General features: G+C 41.4%; 1 protein-coding gene across 4 annotated transcripts in view; it reads left to right on the top strand.

Annotated features, from left to right (window-relative positions):
• The first annotated feature begins 1,877 nt into the window (after positions 1 to 1,877).
• Positions 1,878 to 19,780, top strand: part of kif16ba (kinesin family member 16Ba) — a 140,956-nt gene continuing 123,053 nt past the window's right edge. For 3 of the 4 annotated variants that reach the window (XR_015758544.1, XM_087991676.1, XM_087991677.1), the window contains exons 1-4: positions 1,878 to 2,113; positions 11,322 to 11,391; positions 13,354 to 13,467; positions 17,139 to 17,255. Coding sequence is in view for 3 of the 4 variants with exons in the window: in XM_087991676.1 (XP_087847802.1) it covers positions 2,067 to 2,113; positions 11,322 to 11,391; positions 13,354 to 13,467; positions 17,139 to 17,255 (348 nt within the window). In the remaining variant the exon portion in view is untranslated. The remainder of the gene's footprint in view (positions 2,114 to 11,321; positions 11,392 to 13,353; positions 13,468 to 17,138; positions 17,256 to 19,780) is intronic. The other variant, XM_043696646.2, reaches the window with a different exon arrangement.

Genomic DNA, 19,780 nt, shown 5'->3' with positions numbered 1-19,780 from the left:
GTAAGTGAAAACCCAGTAATTAATAGTGAAAGCATCTGCTTAATGACATGATAATTGTTAATGGTTGTCATTTGGCTCACTTTTCCAAAAGCAAACACTTAAGAATCTAGAGGCTCATTTCTGCAGAGAGCAATTTAGTGTTGGAAATTTTTTAAAAACTTTAAATCTGGGTTGCTGTGTATCGAGCTGAACTGCAGCCAGGAGCTAAGTAAAGATATCAGCCACATGGAAACCTCTCAGAAATACACTCTATGTGCCTTCAGGATTTTGAGTCAAAAAGTGCAGGAATTTTGTGTATATAGGAATCAGAAGACAGAACAGGTGGTCAGTAGCCTAGGTACAGGGTAAAAACAATGACTGCAGATGCTGGAAACCAGATTCTGGATCAGTGGTGCTGGAAGAGCACAGCAATTCAGGCAGCATCCGAGGACAGGCAAAATCGACGTTTCGGACAAAAGCCCTTCATCAGGAATAAAGGCAGAGAGCCTGAAGCGTGGAGAGATAATCTCTCCACGCTTCAGGCTCTCTGCCTTTATTCCTGATGAAGGGCTTTTGTCCGAAACGTCGATTTTGCCTGTCCTCGGATGCTGCCTGAATTGCTGTGCTCTTCCAGCACCACTGATCCAGAAAGTAGCCTAGGTACAGCCTAGTGGAGACCATGTGTCCTTGCCTATGTGGATGATAAATGGTTGTAGCCTTTCTTCCCCTGTTGGATGGGGGCATTCCAACTCGAAGGCAAGGTACACATTATGCCTATAGACTGTGGCCTGTGCGCATCATTGGATGTGTAATGCAGAAGTGAGGTGCTATGATTGCAGTGGGATGGCCTTCTGTAACCATGGCAGGGACCCTGGTGGACATCATCCCTATACCTGAAATACTTTAATATAAACTTAATAAACAAGCTTAACTTCATTTCATTTTAATTTATGAGAAATTAAAAAGAGCAAGGTCACCTTTTCACAGAATCATGGGATCACAGAAATGTTACATGGTGATTTCAACAGCTCATTAAGCAAACATCATTGCCTCTTGCCAACTTCCCACCTTTCCCCTGTATGGTTATACATTATTTTCACCCAAATAACCATCCATACCTGATGTCCTTTTGAGTGTCTCAATTAAGTCTGCCTCTGCCACACTTCCAGATCCAGTTGACCACCCTCATTTAGAAAGGGTATATTGACCTTGGAGTGAGTAGGTGTACAAGAATGATACCTGGACTTCATGAGTTAACTTAAGAGGAAACATTACACAAATTTAGAAGGTAAAGGGATGATCCTGTCAAAATATTCAAGATATTGACAGGAAAAGACAGGACACACAATTTCCACTGGTTGGGGATTCTAGGACTAGGGGCCATAGAATTAGAATTAGGGCCAGACCATTCAGAAGAGAAGTTAGGAAGCACAAAGGCTGATTGACATTTTGGAACTCTCTTCCCACAAATGGCAGTGGATGCTGCATGCATTTTTAATTCTAAATCTAGGATAGATACATTTTTGCTGAGCACAGATATTCAGGGCCATGGGCAGTAAAATGCAGTTAGGCCACAAGTCAAACATGATCTCAGTGAATGGTAGACAAGACTTGAGGGGCTGAATGGCCTACTCGCATGACCAAAGTGGACACCATAGGAACGTGCAGGGGCGTTTCTGTGCCCGGCCGACGTGTTGCCTTGGTGTCCCATTACCTAACGTCATCACGCCAGCAACACGCACGGGCGGGGCGTTAAACGTCATCGGGAGAGGACGGCAGCGCCGATTGGATAGAATCCACGTCAATCGGTCCACGGCGTGTTCCAATGGGATGGGCGGGAGGGCGGGTGTTAAGGGGTGGGCACGTGGTGTTTTGGTGTTTTGATCCTCGGCGGACGCGGTAAAGGCGTTTGTCGCCGCGTTCTCGAAACTCCCCCGGGGGCTCCATGGAGGAGGCAGCCCGGTGGCGGCGGCATTGCTGAGACCGGGAGATCAGAGCAACTGAACCCACACCCCTCACCCCTCCCCCAATATCAGTGTAAACACACGGAGACAACTGCGGCTCCGGGAGGAGCAGGAAAAGCAACCATGGCCTCGGTGAAGGTGGCGGTGAGAGTGAGACCCATGAACCTGAGGTCGGTGTCCCAGAGAACCTTCCAGAAGCCGGGAGGGAGGCGACAGGAATGGGGGATCTGGGTTGTGGGGGTGTGGGGGGTTTAGGGGGATCTGGGGTGTGGGGGTGTGAGGGGTGAGGGGTTTAGGGGGATCTGGGTTGTGGGGGTGTGAGGGGTTTAGGGGGATCTGGGGTGTGGGGGTGTGGGGTTTAGGGGGATCTGGGTTGTGGGGGTGAGGGGTTTAGGGGGATCTGGGTTGTGGGGGTGTGGGGTTTAGGGGGATCTGGGTTGTGGGGGTGTGAGGGGTTTAGGGGGATCTGGGTTGTGGGGGTGTGAGGGGGGAGGGGTTTAGGGGGATCTGGGTTGTGGGGGTGTGAGGGGGTGAGGGGTTTAGGGGGATCTGGGTTGTGGGGGTGTGAGGGGGTGAGGGGTTTAGGGGGATCTGGGTTGTGGGGGTGATCGGGGTGAGGGGTTTAGGGGGATCTGGGTTGTGTGGGTGATCAGGGGTGAGGGGTTTAGGGGGATCTGGGTTGTGGGGGTGTCAGGGGTGAGTGGTTTAGGGGGATCTGGGTTGTGGGGGTGTGAGGGGTGTGGGGTTTAGGGGGATCTGGGTTGTGGGGGTGTGAGGGGTGTGGGGTTTAGGGGGATCTGGGTTGTGGGTGATCAGGGGTGAGGGGTTTAGGGGGATCTGGGTTGTGGGGGTGATCAGGGGTGAGGGGTTTAGGGGGATCTGGGTTGTGGGGGTGTGAGGGGTGTGGGGTTTAGGGGGATCTGGGTTGTGGGGGTGTGAGGGGTGTGGGGTTTAGGGGGATCTGGGTTGTGGGGGTGTGAGGGGTGTGGGGTTTAGGGGGATCTGGGTTGTGGGGGTGATCGAGGGTGAGGGGTTTAGGGGGATCTGGGTTGTGGGGGTGTGGGGTTTAGGGGGATCTGGGTTGTGGGGGTGTCAGGGGTGAGGGGTTTAGGGGGATCTGGGTTGTGGGGGTGTCAGGGGTGAGGGGTTTAGGGGGATCTGGGTTGTGGGGGTGTGAGGGGTGTGGGGTTTAGGGGGATCTGGGTTGTGGGGGTGTGAGGGGTGTGGGGTTTAGGGGGATCTGGGTTGTGGGTGATCAGGGGTGAGGGGTTTAGGGGGATCTGGGTTGTGGGGGTGATCAGGGGTGAGGGGTTTAGGGGGATCTGGGTTGTGGGGGTGATCAGGGGTGAGGGGTTTAGGGGGATCTGGGTTGTGTGGGTGATCAGGGGTGAGGGGTTTAGGGGGATCTGGGTTGTGTGGGTGATCAGGGGTGAGGGGTTTGGGGGATCTGGGTTGTGTGGGTGATCAGGGGTGAGGGGTTTAGGGGGATCTGGGTTGTGGGTGATCAGGGGTGAGGGGTTTAGGGGGATCTGGGTTGTGGGGGTGTGAGGGGGATTGCGAGGGGAGGGTGTGAGGGGTTTAGGGGGATCAGGCCTGAAGGGGGTTGTGGTGTGGGGGGGGAATGGGGTGGTGAGGCGGTTTAGGGGGGTATCAGGGGTTGTTGAGTGGGTGAGGGAGGGTGTGGGGGGTGGGGGTTGACGGGCTGAGTTAGTGATTGAGGGAGATGAGAGACTGAGGCAGGGGATTATGAGGCAGTATGTTTTAAGAGATGGTGGAGTGGCAGGTTGAGAGATGATAGGGGGTATGAATCAGTACTGAGGGGATTTAGAGACGCAGAGGGGTTTGGGTTAGTGAATGAGGAAGGGCTTGTGGAGGAGAGATCAGCAAGTGGGGAAGGTGATAGGGCAGACACTGTGGGGTGGGGTGAAGAGTGGGAATAAGGCGATGGTGAAAAGCTGAGAAATGGGGGTAAGGAGGAGATGAGATAAGGGCGAGAGCGGAATGCTGAGGGAGAAGCGGTGGGAAAGGATGATGCAGATTATTTGGGGAGGGCCAGTTTATTCAGAGCAAGGCAGAAACAAAAGCAAATCGATGCCATCACATGAATAGCAAAGGATGACAATGTCTGAAAAATCTTATTCGTTCTATTAGTTGGTCGTCTGCACATTAGTTTGGGGTTAACTCATTCCCCTCTCTTCCTTCGTTTTGGGATGTTTTTTATAATCCAGCTTTCATTGCCTACCCTCATACCCAAATCTGGCTAAGTGGCAAACATCGCTGCTATATGGTGCTGTGGCATGTATTGTGACTTTTAAAGGTGCTACATGAATATATATACTGGTGTCTTCTACCTTGGGAAGTTGCTGAACAAAACAGAAGGGTTTGTAAGCTACTACTGAATTTCTATGAGTTTTTGTTTTGTACATCAGCTGATCTGAAAGGTGCAAAGTCAGTTGCAGGGAAACACCTCCCATGGCTGTATTGACACATCAGAAGTGTACAGCACTTCAATGCTGTGGCAAGCATGACGTGTAAATCAGGTGACTGGGCTGTGAAGCAAAGTGGAATGAGTCTGTTTGATGTCCAGGATACTATACTGAGCCTTTGAAGTGTGACTTTAGTATTTTTTTTCTTTTAAGCAAAATAACCCCAATACTTTAGATCAAGTGGAGATCTTTTGTATTGATGTATTTCATTTAGGTGGTTGAAACCAAGGTTTAAATAGATTACTAAAAGCGAGCCATAGTTGCAATTATCTTTCAAACGCTGCACATCATCAAAAATTAAACTTGAGCCTTATTAAACTCTAAATTGTGCTGGCTCTGCATTACATCAGGGCAAATGTGTGCTAGCTTTCTGTATTTTGTATACAAGTATTGGGTACAGTTACCCATCCATAAGCCTTTTTAAAATGTTGTATGTGAACTGTAAGGGTTTAGAGGGATATGGGCCAAATGCTGGCAAATGGGACTAAGTCAGATTAGGATGTTTGGTTGGTGCAGATGAGTTGGACCGAATGATCTGTTTCCATGCTTTACAACTCTGATTCTATGCGCATCTATTCCTTTGTTCCTGTGTTCAAATGATGTGCCCTGATGCTAAGTTTCACATCCTTTTATAGAGCATATGGCTAAGAACAGACTTCCGTTTTCATGTAGTACGTATTATCCTCACAGCAGATAAATTTTTAAAAACATCTTTCCAGGCCTTTTGATCTCTGAAGTAAAGATCACGTATGACTGACCACTGGGTTTAATCATATTGTCGATAAGCATTTGACACTTTTATCAGTCTAGATTGCTGTAGATCCAACAGGTTGTTGGAATGTTACTTGATACTGCTTGTCAGTTAAGAAAATGGCTCAGATCCCAGAAGCTTTTCCATACAAAAGCACAAGGTTTACACTCAGTCCAGTTCTGATTTTTTTAAGGGGAATAATATGTACTTTAACAAAATTTTATCATTGTTCCAGTCATCCGTTCCAGTCAGATTACTTATGGTTCTGTTACACAGAACAGCTCTGAAATAATAGTTAAGAAATCAAGATGCAAGCAGACATTATTAGATATTGGGATTGTATCAACATCTGCGCATTCCATCGATTTCTGTAGAGACCGCAAAGTGGAGTAGTACAAATGCCTAAAGCCTATGAGAAGAATTTGATTAAACAAGAGAATAGCACCTTAAAAGTAGAGCGAGATGACTCATGGATGAAGTTAGGCAACATTTCTTTTAAACAGAGGAGTGCAAATCTAGAACATGGTCTTCACACCTTCTATCGTTTGAGGTTCGGGCAGGTGTTGGGGAGGCAGTTGGAAGCATAAAATTTGAGTTGCATAAATTTTCTTTGGCTAAGGGTATTTGGGGTGGCCTGTCAGATAGAACAGTCAGGGTCTAATTGAATAGCATAACAACTGCAAGGGAGTGAATGTAATTTTTTTTCTTCTTTACAGTTTATGTAGTTTATTGGTGTTATTGTTCTGTTATCCAAAAACTACTAAAGATACTTCTTGCCAATTCAACAAACTAATTCCAATAATAAGAAATTTTGATCTGTGGATAATATGACATCATTCAATGTTGGGCATGAAGTCTATTTGACCGAAATCAGTGATCAAGAGCCAGCTTACAGCATCGCGTTTGGTACTCTGTGTAAGAGAAACTGGTTGTGTGAAGATTTACAGGCAAAACATGGAGCTCATTAACTAAGTTATATTACAGATTTTACTAGTGCTTCATTGTGAATCTGTAAATTCAATAATGCAGAAATATGGATGCTGGAAATATGAAATAAAAGAAAATGCGGGAAATACTGGCAGCAGGTCAGGTCCTCTGAGTATTTGAGTATGCTCAGCCTTTCTGTTATTACTGTAAATTTTGCATTTGTTGGGTCGCACTTGACAGTAACCAAAATGGTTATAAAATTTAAGTTGCCTTTTCTGTTGTGTTGCACCTGTGAACTGGTTCAAAGTGCAGTTAATCCTAAAAACTTAACCAGATCCCCCATAACCTGAGTAAAAGTTCAAAATTAATTGATAAATTAGAAATCTGTTGTTCAGAATTTAAACATTCGTCCTGTAGTAATGTTGAAAATAGGTTGTGTGTATTTCAGAGAGCATTTCAGTCCCTTGTTGATGTGTTGTCAAAATAGTTCTGTATTCCATGTTATCACATGTTTATTTCACATGCTGTTGCAAGGGAATAGCATGTGCTCTTGATGTTGGAAGGTAGGTAGTTTATTGAGGCCATAAATATCTGAACATGTGATCTAGTAGTAGTCGTCTGAATGAGGAATCAAGTTACACTTTAACAAGACAAAGGTCATGACACTACTTAAAATGTATTTACTTACATTATTGTATATTTTCATTCTGTCTTCGCCAACTTTTTGGATCGTCAAAGCAAGTGCAAACTAACGTGGATTTTTCATGGATTTGTAATAAATGGTTTGCAGACTGAATGTATAGGATACTGTGAATGGGAATACTGCAGTGATGGTGATAGGACCACTTATCCAGCATCAATTTCTAGATGAGCAGGATGGTCCTCCAGCTAAATATTGGGAAGACTGAAGACACTGGCATCACTTCCACCAGAGACTATGTCCCTCTGTCTTTGGCAACTGTCTGAGGCAGAGCCAAATGCTTTGTGACCCTTGTATTATCTTTAAATGTGAGGTGAGCTTTTGCCAACGCATCCATGTCGTCACTATGACCAACCATTTCCACCTCAGTAACATCATTTGATTCTGCCCACCTGAGTCAACTGCTACTGAAACTTCCATCCTTCGCTTTATTTCCAAACTTGATTATTCTAATTCACCAATTTCTGTTCACACGAACTTAAAAAAAAAATCAAGGATGATAGCAGTTTATTGAAGCTTATTCCTAACTTTCTCAGCTTGGAATCCATGAGATTTGAGCATTTCCCCAGTTGCCTCTTCATGGATTTATGCTTTATCAAAGTAAAAGTGATTCATCCAGACTTGTGCTTATAAATTTACAGAGAAGTAAATTTATTATCTTCTCATTCTACATTCCTAGCTTACTTTGAAGTAGTATCTAAGTTTACCTTCTATATTTCATTTACTCATTTTTATACTTCACTGAAATATGTTCTTGAACCTTTAAATCTCTAAACTGGACATCGATCAGAAGTACACCATTTGGTCTATCGAATCTACTCTGCAATTCCATGGGATTGTGGCTGATCTGGTAATCTTTAACTCCACTTTACTGCTTTTTCTCTGTAATCCTTGATTCCCTTAATAATTAAAAATCTGTCTATCTCAACCAGGAATCTATATAACAACCCAGCCTTCAGTCTGTACAGCAGGAGGTGTTCTGTCAGCAGTAAGGTACAAAATTGATTGCTGTGTTATTAGAACTGTGTCCATACTGTATTGGACATTGAGTGTTAACTATCTCTTGTCCGATGGTTAAACCTATTAATCAGTTTCAAAATAATGAATGATTCCAGAATATTAATGAAAATCTTGTGTGAGAATTGAATTTGACCTTTTCAGTCGCTGAAACAGTGATGTCGTATAATACAACTTTTTAACCTGCTTTTAAATTCAGATGATAGGCTCTGATCTAGAATGGCAGAGTGGACACTGTTTCCTGGTTTCCTCCTGCAACTGTTTGTTTAACACTAAGTTTGAATGGTAGTGTATGTTATAAACTGTATGCTTCATAAAGCTGCTTAAAATGCAAGTGCAGTCTGAATCCTGAGCTGCAGCTCAATCTGACATTGAAGTGAAGCAGAAGAGAGAATATTGACACCCATTTTATACTACATGAGTTTAATGATGTAGAACCAAAGCTTGTATTGTTAATGTATTTTTAGATTGCCAGACTCTGCCAGCAGTAACACTAAAGTTTGTTGAGGCAAAGTGCCAAATTAACTCCTTAACATATATCTTTAAAGTGTGATTCAAGCACAGAGCACAGCAGTTTAGCAATTTTTTAAAAAATAGCTGATTTTAATACTGTTACCCTAATTGTTTTCTTATTTTGTAATTATTTCTCTACAATTTTGAAAGTGATAATATGGGTGACGGAAATGTGAACTCAACCAATGAAGAAACAAGCAACCCAGGACTTATATCCAAAAATGGTTCTAACAGAGAGCAGAAGATAAGCACAGGGGTGACAGAGATATTTTTGTTTTTTTATTTTGCCCAAAATATACTTCAATATATTTGTGTTGTTATGAATGTGGAAAAATTGATATTTTGGATTCTTGCAGCAATTTTTGTCAAGCTTAATGTTATTTGCATTTACTTTTGCTGGTGAATCAGTAAAGGTAATTATTTAGGGTGGTAGTGGAAAATAATTCAGCAGAAACTCCAAAGTATTAAATTAACACTACACTCTGTTCTTTCTTTTACTCCTACAGTATTTGGATGCTGATAGCAATTTAATCCTTTGATTTCTGGGATAAGGGAGTGCAGGTCTTGCATATCCATGCCTCATTCAATATCTCACAAATGACCTGGAGAGTCTCAAATGCATGTTTCCTATCTGAGTTGTCATGGAATTGATTGAATATTGTGAATCCTTGCCTGTAGGCACCCTGTGACTGTATAACTCCCAAGAAGGGTGAGAGGGGAAAGATATAAAAGAGACTTAAGGGGCAACTTTTTTACGCAGAGGGTGGTACGGGTATGGAATGAGCTGCCAGAGGAAGTGGTTGAGGCTGGTACAATTGCAACATTTAAGAGGCATTTGGATGGGTATATGAATGGGAAGGGTTTGGAGGGATATGGACCGGGTGCAGGCAGGTGGGACTAGATTGGTTTGGGATATGTGGTCGGCATGGATGGGTTGGACCTATGCTCGCAGTTACTTTTAAATTTATCATTACAGTATGTTACATCCTGGAGTGTGAAACACCAGAGTTTCCATTCACCAAGCCAGTTTACTCCAAGTGGGCGGCACGGTGGCACAGTGGTTAGCACTGCTGCCTCACAGCGCCGGAGACCCGGGTTCAATTCCCGACTTAGGCGACTGACTGTGTGGAGTTTGCACATTCTCCCCGTGTCTGCGTGGGGTTCCTCCGGGTGCTCCGGTTTCCTCCCACAGTCCAAAAAATGTGCAGGTCAGGTGAATTGGCCATGCTAAATTGCCCGTAGTGTTAGGTAAAAGGGGTAAATGTAGGGTAATGGGTGGGTTGCGCTTCGGCGGGTCGGTGTGGACTTGTTGGGCCGAAGGGCCTGTTTCCACACTGTAAGTAATCTAATCTAATCTAATCTAATCTAATCTAATCTAATCAAGCACGGAAAATGTTGGAGAAACTCACCTGGTCTGGCAACGTCTGTCAAGAGAGGAACAAAGCTAACATTTCAAATCTAGTACGACTCTCCTTCATAACTGGAAGGGATTGGAAAATGATTTTTATATTTCTGACAGCGATGAAGGAAGAGCTAGAGGAACAGATTCTGTTGAGGTCCAGTGCAAAAGACAAAACAGTAGCTAATTGTGCTGAAAGAGAAATAAATATAAAGTGGATGTGCTGAGTTTCCCCAACATTTTATGTTTCAGATTTCTCGGATCTGCAGGATTTTGTTTTCATTGGGAGTTTTCATAGGTCGGGTAGATTGAGGTGAAGATGAGCAGAATCCTAGCTGTCTTCAATTCATCAGCTCTCATTGTTTCTCACAATTTTTTGTACCTAAAATTATTTTTTGTACTGCATTTTTAAAAAGAAATGAAATAGGACACATTTTTGTAGATCTACCACTGACTGCCTTCAATAGATAGACTGGTCTCTGTGCCAGCTGATGTCATTGTTACTGAGGAGAGTCCAGTTTGATTTCACTGGATATACAGCATTTTAATTATTTCATCTCCACAGACTTTGATCATATGGCTAGCAATAAGTTTCTAAAACTCTCGGATAATTTCTGAATTGGGATTGAAAGCAAACATTGGTTTTCTTTTTGTAGCAAACCTTGGTTGTCACGAATTAATTGCATTATTTTAAAACTTGAACCATCAGTACTGTGGCTGGTACATTGTTTTTAAAGGTAGTCGAAGGAGTTTATTAATAAATGTTTCCTATCTGCTCTTTCACATATTTGTATCAGCTACCAAATACATTCAATTCTTTGCATCATTTTGGAGGTTTTTGATCTCTTTTTGTGCACTTTAATGGTGAGGAATGGATTAGTGGGAGCTGTGGTGATGCCATAACTGTATCAGTTTGTGTTTGTTTATCTCCCACCTCCAACAAAACTGTATTTTGAGAATTGAGTCAAGTGGAATAAGGAAGGGGATGAAATCAGTGTTAATTTATGAGTCAAAGTTTGCAAAGTGGGTTGTGAGCCCAAGTAGGGTTGCACAGTAATCGGTTAATGAGCACGAAAAGGAATGGATGATGAGAAGTAGTTTGGACAAAACTGTACTTGGATAGGATGCAAATGTAATGGGTAATAGCATTGTAACTAAGGGAGCCAATGTATAGTGGAAAAATAGAGAATGAGTGAGAATAGTAAAACAAAGAGCCTGATTAATTGAAACCTGGGGTTAGTGATAGAGAAGGATTGATGGTTGTATTCCGAAAGATGCGAACATAGCCAAACGTAAAGCCATTTGTTCTGTAACTAGAAATTATTTCTTTTTAAAGGTCATTGTTTATGGACAAGTAACGATTTTTCTTTATATGATATGTTCATGTTTCATCTATCTCCATTTTTAACAAAAAATTGCAGCATAAACTGTGAAATACATTGCTGTATAATTAATGAAGAACATTTTAATTATATAGTTGCTTCTTGAAATATTTATAAATAAAATTAATAATGGACTTTCTACAGCCTATTAGATTGAAAGTTTTTAAAAATATAATTGTATTTATTAATTTTTTTTTGTGCAGAGAAAAAGATTTGGATGCCAAATGTATCATACACATGGATGGAAACAAAACAGCAATCACAAACTTAAAGGTATAACATTTCAGAATAGTATTAGCTCTCTCTCTCTCTCTGTGTGCTACTGTATTGAGAATTGTCCATTTGATATTTCTCAGTCAATTTTATGGAATAAATTGGACAATGTTGTTTGGAAATTGTCATCTTGTTTCAGTAGCTCAGTGAGCTAATAACTGGAAAATGCAGAGATCTGTTGGTGAAGTTGCAGCTCGCATTTGTAAATTGGACACATTGTTTACGGATATGCACTTGTTACTTATGAAGTGTCTTGATATTCATGCCTGCATTTCTGTGGAAACCTGATTTTATGAAACTACCATTTGGAGACAATTTTCTGTCATTTCAGAGCCAGCACTTCCATTTTCCTGATCGCAAGTGGTGATCTGATTTGATTGCTCTTTTAAAGCAGCTAATTATATATCATCTACTCTTAAGCTTTTAAAGCTAGCATTTTTGTATTTTGCACCTATTAGAATTGACTTTTTATTTTAAAAAGAACATTTTATTTGGAAAGGGCAAAAAAAATGCAAGAGTGCTTCCTGTGCAAATCTGCTAACCCTTCCTGGGGTTTAGTAGGGAGTGGAAATGATAATGACAAATGTCCATTGTTGTGCATTGGATGTATTGATGTGGATGAGCTGTATTAGCTTTAGAGTGACTGGTTTGGTTAAAGCAAACTAGAGCTTTGGAACAGTGAGTGGATTGCTCCAAAGCTAGTTAAATCTGCCCTTGGAACTTAGATTACCACATTAATTTAGGAATCAGTGTCATCTGTCTTCTCCTTTTAAAAGAAAATGTGGCCAACAACCGAGATCTTGTGAATAGCTTTTTCAAACAAGAGAGGAAAATTTTACCCTTCTCTTCTATCTCAATGTACTAGTAGCAATTTTCTAAATATTGTATGCAGTCATTAGATGCTAAGTTATGTATATGGTGAAAGTTGTCACGTGCAGTAATATGGGAAAATTATAAAACAGCTTGCTCCTCACCTATGTTCAAATGTTTTATATGCTCTGTTAATAAGAGCCACTTGAGTCTCTCAAAAGCAGCATGGTAGCAATTTGTATTTAAGTTTTTTTGATTTGTGGAATATTACATAAAGTCTAGACAAGGAAGGTTCTAAAACTAGCCTAATTGGAAAACTATACTGAGGAACTAGTGTATCATAAAACTTTCAAACACTTTACATCAGAACATTTTGTCCTGAAATAATTCTTGCTCAAATTTGAAGGCTTGGTAGCTGTTGGAAAAGCAGAACAGGGACATACTACTCTAAAGAGTGACTGGATGTAGGTGCTTCACTCACCTTAGAGATTTCTAGTGCAAGCATCAACCCATCTAGAGAGATAGTGATATTGGTGTGGCTTTACAAAGTTAAGGGCCTTGGAAGATTGTGCTGCTTTTAAATATTATTAATAAATAATTTACAAACCTGTGGATTGTATGTTAGCTCCCAATTTTATATGCACGATTCCACATGTGATCGGTGTGATTCTAGATTTCATCAGCATGTGCACCATCTTAGTACCATTTGATCTCAGAGTCCTAATTATCCCTTTTATCTTGCCTACTCCTTTCTTTTCTTAGCTGTCTCTTTCCTTCAAAATCCCTGACCCTAAAAGATTAGTTCCTGGACATTTGACCATGAATTTAACACCAACAGCTCCTTGAAAATAGCATTCCGATTAGTACAAGCTTACCACAAATGTGTACCTAGTGCAAATGTTGAACTACAGTCAAAAGTGCTTTGCTTTGAAATTCATGTCCTTTATTTTGCCTTTAATTCTGAGTAGACTTACGCAGCATCTTACAGTAGGCTCATTGTGAATGTTGCATGTAAACTTCAAAACTGTTCATGATGGTATTAAGTGTGTGTCCTTTTAATGCAGTGTTGTTGCTGAAATGTTCAAATTCAATTAAAATTTAAAAGTTAATATGTGATCATTTCAGAGAATTCTTTTTCTCTCCTCCCAATAGATCCCAGAAGGAGGTTCAGGAGATTCTGGACGAGAACGGCTAAAAACGTTTACCTATGACTATTCTTACTGTTCTGCTGATTGTAGGAGTCCCAGATTTGTCTCCCAGGAAAGGGTATGTTTTTTCTTTGAATAAATGAATTTTATTTCTCCATCAGAAAAGATCTACAAGGATGTTGCCAGGATTGGAGGCTTTGAGCTACAGGGAGAGGCTGAATAGGCTGGAGCTGTTTTCCCTGGAGCATCTGAGGTTGAGGATGACCTTATAGAGGTTTATAAAATCACGAGGGGCACGGATAGGGTGAATAGTCAAGGTCTTTTCACTGGTGTGGGGGAGTCCAGAACTATAGGACGTAGGTTAAATCTTTCCCCTCTCATCCTAAAAAGGGACCTAAGGGGCAACCTTTTCATGCAGCGGGTGGTGCACACATGGAATGAACTCCCAGAAGAAATGGTGGAGGCTGGTACAATTACAACATTTAAAACCCATCTGGAAGGGTACATGAATAACAAGGGTTTTGAGAGATATGGGCCTAGTGTTGGCAAATGAGACGAGATTAATCTAGGATATTTGGTCGGCATGGACGAGTTGGACCAAAGGGTCTGTTTCTGTGTTGTACATCTCTATGACTCTATAACTCAGAAAATAATTTACAGGCATTGGTCATAATATGAAATACTTAACATAAGCAGTTAACATATGTAGGATGGAGATCATGTAGCACAGCAGATGGTTTTTCCTTGTGTCTCCATGTTTCCAAAGTTCCATGTTTGAGTCCCTCTCCAGAACTTGATACATTGATAATGCAACCAAACAGGATATGGGTGATAAGAGCAGGAGAGATTCCTGGTCAGCCATGTGATGGAAAGAAAGTTGCTGCCTTTACCATCAGTATCTGTGGCTCTGGATTACGAAGTGCATGGAAAAGTCTGTGTTGCTGCAGCAACTCCAAATTCCTTGGGATGTTAGGGGTTCAGTTGGTTGAATGCCTGGTGTGGTTTGATTACCAACAGTGCAGGGGATGATTGGTATTCAGGCCAATGTGGATTTGGGACCTGCTTCCTTGTTGGGGGTGGGAACCGTGGCACTGTAGGCCAAACTTGTGGTGGGGCAGAGAACTGTTTACAGGATTGAGTGTGCACTTGGGAAACATTGAATGGTAAGAGAGGTAGGAATTTTTGAAGAGCAAACACATTCTAAACAAGATTTGTTTGTGATCCCTTGTGGTTTTAAAAATATTGTTGTAAGTGCAGTTACATCATTTATGGAGGAATGCAGGTGACATTGCATGTGCTGCCATGTCCACTGGCTAGTATCATGTGGATAGTGGGCATTCTGCAATTCTGCTGTAATATCTTTGGAAGACAACTTGGAAACAGAGATTATTTGTTAAACAGTTTTCCTGAGCTGATCAGGAGATGGAAGGTTTGGTTGTTCACTCGAGGCTGAGGGCTAGACTACTCAGCACTGCTGGCCCTTGACATTAATGATCGAGGTCTAGGATGGCTTACTGCCACATTTTGTATCTCTGCCGGCTTTCTCTGTCTTATTTTTCTGCTCAGCCCTGCGGAGCCAGTGGCTGGTGTCTGAGGTCTGGGAATGATTTGAAGTGTAGAAATCTGCTTGATTTCTCCATCTTTCATCACTACTGAGACTAATTCTAAGGATTCCCTGGTGAAGGGATGGTAATTGACCCTAGGACACTGGGGGAAAGACCTATTGAATGCTTTTTCAGAATAGATTTTGAGTTTGATGAGCTGTTAGTGGGTATCTCCTCTACCCAGATAAGTAAAGAAACTTTGATCCAAGCCAGTGATCTTAAAGAAAAATTGGACATAGATTTTCAGGTGTCCCTTTAAAACATTTGATCTTTCTGTAGCTGATATCATAGATTTTGCAGGCTGACAGCAACCAATAACTAATAACCATGATTACATGATTGTAGCTTAGGAATAAAAATGGGGAATAAAATGTTTTTTTTTCTGGAAAGATAGAATTGCAGTGTATTTTCTTTGCCAAGACATTGTAAGAGGAATAGGGAATTACTGATGGCATCTTTTGGATATCCATGGCTAACACATGTGTGTGCTGACAGTCTCACCCCATCATTACAATCACAAAACTGGGTTGTTATCTGAATGAGTAAAGGCATTCATCTTGGGTGTGATTAGCAAAGGACAACAAACAATATACCCATTTTAGCTGAGGAATATTAGAACTCATATTAGAAGGCTGTGTCACCAGTGCAGAACCTCTGGTGGGATAAAAGAGACTGGTTCTTGCAGAGGAATCAAACTGGAGGAAGTGAAAGAATTGAGGAGGAGCAGTTGCTGCATATGAATGAACAAGAAATGTTTTAAAAGTGAGGGGTTTAGTTTTGAGCTGATAAAGGAAAGGAGGAAGTATAACCTTCTGTCATCAGTCCATGACTAGTGAGCTGGTCATATGTAATTTTCTGCCAGTTACCATACCAATAATAGGTTGTAGTACAGCTGTACCACAGCAGATACTGCACTCTGTTCTGTGTTGCACATTATAGTGTGATCTGCTGGAAGACTAAAGTATAAGTGATAAATTTTTGTTTATTTTAACTTCATCTTTTTTTCCCAAAAAAATCAACACACATTTAAGTTGGTTGTGATAATTAATGTGCACCTGATGGCAGCTAGGCTGTACATTTTTCATTTTGAAAGTCTGAGTATTGTTGACAAACAAAAGGGCCAAACTCTAGCGAAGAAGTGAAAGTGACTGCCCTTTATGTAATCTGTTAATATACATGTTGTAGGCTTGCAGGCCATTATTGGCAGAACAGGTGGACTAAGCCCCGCCTATAACTCATCAGAGCACGCCCATTCTGAGCTTCCTGTAATAATCGTTATACTGACATGCATTCAAGATGAACCACTACCTCAAACCTCCAGACATTGAAATTAAATTCACAAGTATATTTAGTATTGAAAAATAACATTTTTTTTTACCTTTTTGTTATACAAGCTCTATGAAGGACACGGGAGGGGAGTATTTTGTTTGGTTAATCAAATGCCGGATAACATAGTTTAGTCAAGCATCGGGACCTTGAGATCTTGCTGGATAATCCAATATTCAGATAATTGAATGCCAGACAATAGAGGTTCCCCTATATATGCAATTATTGCTCTCTATGGTTTGATATTTTGTAGTTATTTAAGAATTTATAAGCTTTGTATATTTAAACTCACGTGAACCACACACATAACAGTCTATACATTGTGATCAATTAGCTCAGTTGGCTGGATGGCTACAGAGTGATTCCTACAGCATGTATTCAGTTCCTGTACTGGCTGATGTCAGTGTGAAGTGCCTTTGTTCTCAACATTGCTGATCACCTTAGATGAGGTGACCATCGGGTTAAACTTATCACCAGTCATTTTTCTGTCTGAGAGAGCAATCCTAGGATCCTCTGGGACGATTGTGACTTTACCTTTTGTTTTGTTTATGGCCAGTTTGTTTATATGTCCGTCTGAAGATTGGGATGGGAAGCCAGAAACCAAAAATGATCCTGTATTCCATTAATTTTGTCCTGCTATTTCAGCTGTTGCCCTAGCTTGAGTCTCTCTTTAATTGTTTGACTGTTTTGATTCAAGTGATTTGTTGTGTGATGGTTCAGTTACTTTTGTTGTTAATATAAAGGGTTAAGTACTCTTGAAAGAGTTATACCACTTATACTAACATCTATACTGGAGGCCAAGTAATATAAACATTAGTCTGTCCCTGTCATATGGAGAATAATAATCCTTTTCTTATAGGTTTTCAAGGATCTTGGGACTGATGTCCTTAAAGCTGCCTTTGAAGGCTATAATGCATGCATATTTGCTTATGGGCAGACCGGATCTGGCAAATCCTATACAATGATGGGAAACCCGGTAAGAACTTTGTGATAGTCAAATGGGATAAGTATATTGGTTATCTTTTCCAATAGCTGAAAATGTGTTGCTGGAAAAGCGCAGCAGGTCAGGCAGCATCCAAGAAACAGGAGAATCGACGTTTCAGGCATAAGCCCTTCTTCAGGAAAGCCCTTCCTGAAGAAGGGCTTATGCCCGAAACGTCGATTCCCCTGTTCCTTGGATGCTGCCTGACCTGCTGCGCTTTTCCAGCAACACATTTTCAGCTCTGATCTCCAGCATCTGCAGTCCTAACTTTCTCCTCTATATTTTCCAATACCCGAGTCTAGTGGCATAGGCACAGTACAAAGCTTGTGGATTGAGCCTTCCCCAATTTGATATTAAATGATGTAGTTTGACTAGGGCTTCAAGGCTTGTTTTAATATATTCTTCGCAAAAAACAAGTGTATACCTCCTTAATGCATAAAAGTGAATACCTTTAAAGTAACGTCTCTTTACCCTGTGTTCCTCCTTAAATCCTACTTTTTTGATCAGGTTTTTGATTATCCAGTTTGCTATTCCTTTGCACCTCAGCGGTATTTTGTTTTATGATGTTCCAGTGAATTGCGTTGGGATGTTTTTGTTCAAAGAACAGTACAAATAAAAGTTGTCGCAGAAACCTTTCAACATTGTATGTGCAATTCATCCTCCTGTTTTCTCACTATTTGGTGGTTTTGATTGTGCTCCTAATATGGCAATTGGGTCTTTTATTATCTCTTACCTCAGCTGAAACAGACATGGTAAATTTTCTAGTGGTTTAACTCCACTTTTATTAATAATACATTTGTCTTTACTGAAAATTTGTTGTTCAGAGTTATGACCTTAGTTATTCCTAACCTGCCAGAAAGTTTTCATCAAGACTGCAGCATCAGCTCTTTCCAATTCAGTTTGGTTCTTTGTTCAATATTTCATTTGCCCTGACATTCAAACGTCAAGTGGTCTTTTTCCCTTCTTTTTGTTTTCTTACTCTTACGTTGGCTCTCCTTGAGCTATGTCAAATTTTCCTAAAGTATATATTATCACTCCCTCACTAGGGTGACTATTTTGACTCTATTGTTTTGTTATGCAATTGACTTTACTCTCTGTAAGCTCTGATTTTCTTCTTTATCAGCCTTGGCTAGTTCAACTCTACCAATACTGCATTATTTACCTCTCAGTGAGAACATTGGTATCAGTTTGGTTTAGATGCTGTCTATTTTGAGCTTCCTCTACCTTAGGATTCATTCAGTGCCCTAGAAATCTTCTATTCCACATAGATGTGCCAAATATGTTTTGCTAATTGAGCTACTGTTTTGCTAGACTTTGTTTTAAGGTTTACATAAATAACAACAGGAAAGTGAAATAATTGGATACATCAATACAGTCATTGAATACAGCAGGGTTCAATTAATGATTTGGATGAAGGAATTGAATGCAGTATCTCTAAATTTGCAGATGACACTAAGCTGGGTGGCAGTGTGTGCTGTGAGGAGAATGCTAACAGACTGCAGGGTGACTTGGACAGGCTAGCTGAGTGGGCAAATACTTGGCAAATATAACATATGGATAAATGTGACATTATACACTTTGGTAAAAACAGGACTATCTGCATGGTGGCAGTTTAGGAAAAGTTGAAGTGCAACAAGACTTGGGTGTCATGGTGGAACGGTCGCAAAAGGTTGGCATGCAGGTTCAGCGGGTGTTGAGGAAAGCTAATGGCATGCTGTAGTAATTTAAGTATAGGAAGAAGGATATTTTGCTACAGTTAAAGAGGGCCTTGGTGAGGCCATATCTTGAATATTGTGTGTAGTATTGGTCGCCTAGTCTGTGGAAGGACATTCTTGCTACTGAGGGAATCTATCGAAGGCTCATCAGAATGATTCCTGGGATGGCAGAACTGAGGGGGGATCTCATAGAATCATAGCTGAAAATGTGTTGCTGGAAAAGCGCAGCAGGTCAGGCAGCATCCAAGGAACAGGAGAATCGACGTTTCGGGCATAAGCCCTTCTTCAGATTCCTGAAGAAGGGCTTATGCCCGAAACGTCGATTCTCCTGTTCCTTGGATGCTGCCTGACCTGCTGCGCTTTTCCAGCAACACATTTTCAGCTCTGATCTCCAGCATCTGCAGCCCTCACTTTCTCCTCTCATAGAATCATAAATACCTGATGGGTGAGACTGGACAGGCTAGACGTGAGAAGAATGTTCCCAATGTTGGGGAAGTCCAGACCTAGGGTTCACAGTCTAAAATAAGGTGTAAACAATTTAGGACTAAGATGAGGAAGAGTTGTGAACCTGTGGAATTCTCTACCACAGGAAGCTTTTGGGACCAGTTCATTAGATATATTCAGGAGGGAACTGGATGTGGCCCTCGTGGCTGAAGGGCTCTAGGGAAATGGAGAGAAAGAGGGAGTGGGTGACGGAAATTGTATGATCAGCCATGGTCAATTTGAATGGTGGTGCAGGCTCGTGGGGCTGAATGGCCTACTCCTGTAGCTATTTTCATTGTTTCTGTGTTTCTATCAGAAAGT

Source organism: Chiloscyllium plagiosum, unplaced genomic scaffold, assembly GCF_037043375.1.
Source record: "Chiloscyllium plagiosum isolate Xiang-an unplaced genomic scaffold, Cpla_swu_hap1 HiC_scaffold_10, whole genome shotgun sequence".
Classification (NCBI taxonomy): domain Eukaryota; kingdom Metazoa; phylum Chordata; class Chondrichthyes; order Orectolobiformes; family Hemiscylliidae; genus Chiloscyllium; species Chiloscyllium plagiosum.
The sequence above is the reverse complement of the archived record's forward strand: the minus strand, read 5'-3'. Positions and strand labels throughout refer to the sequence as shown.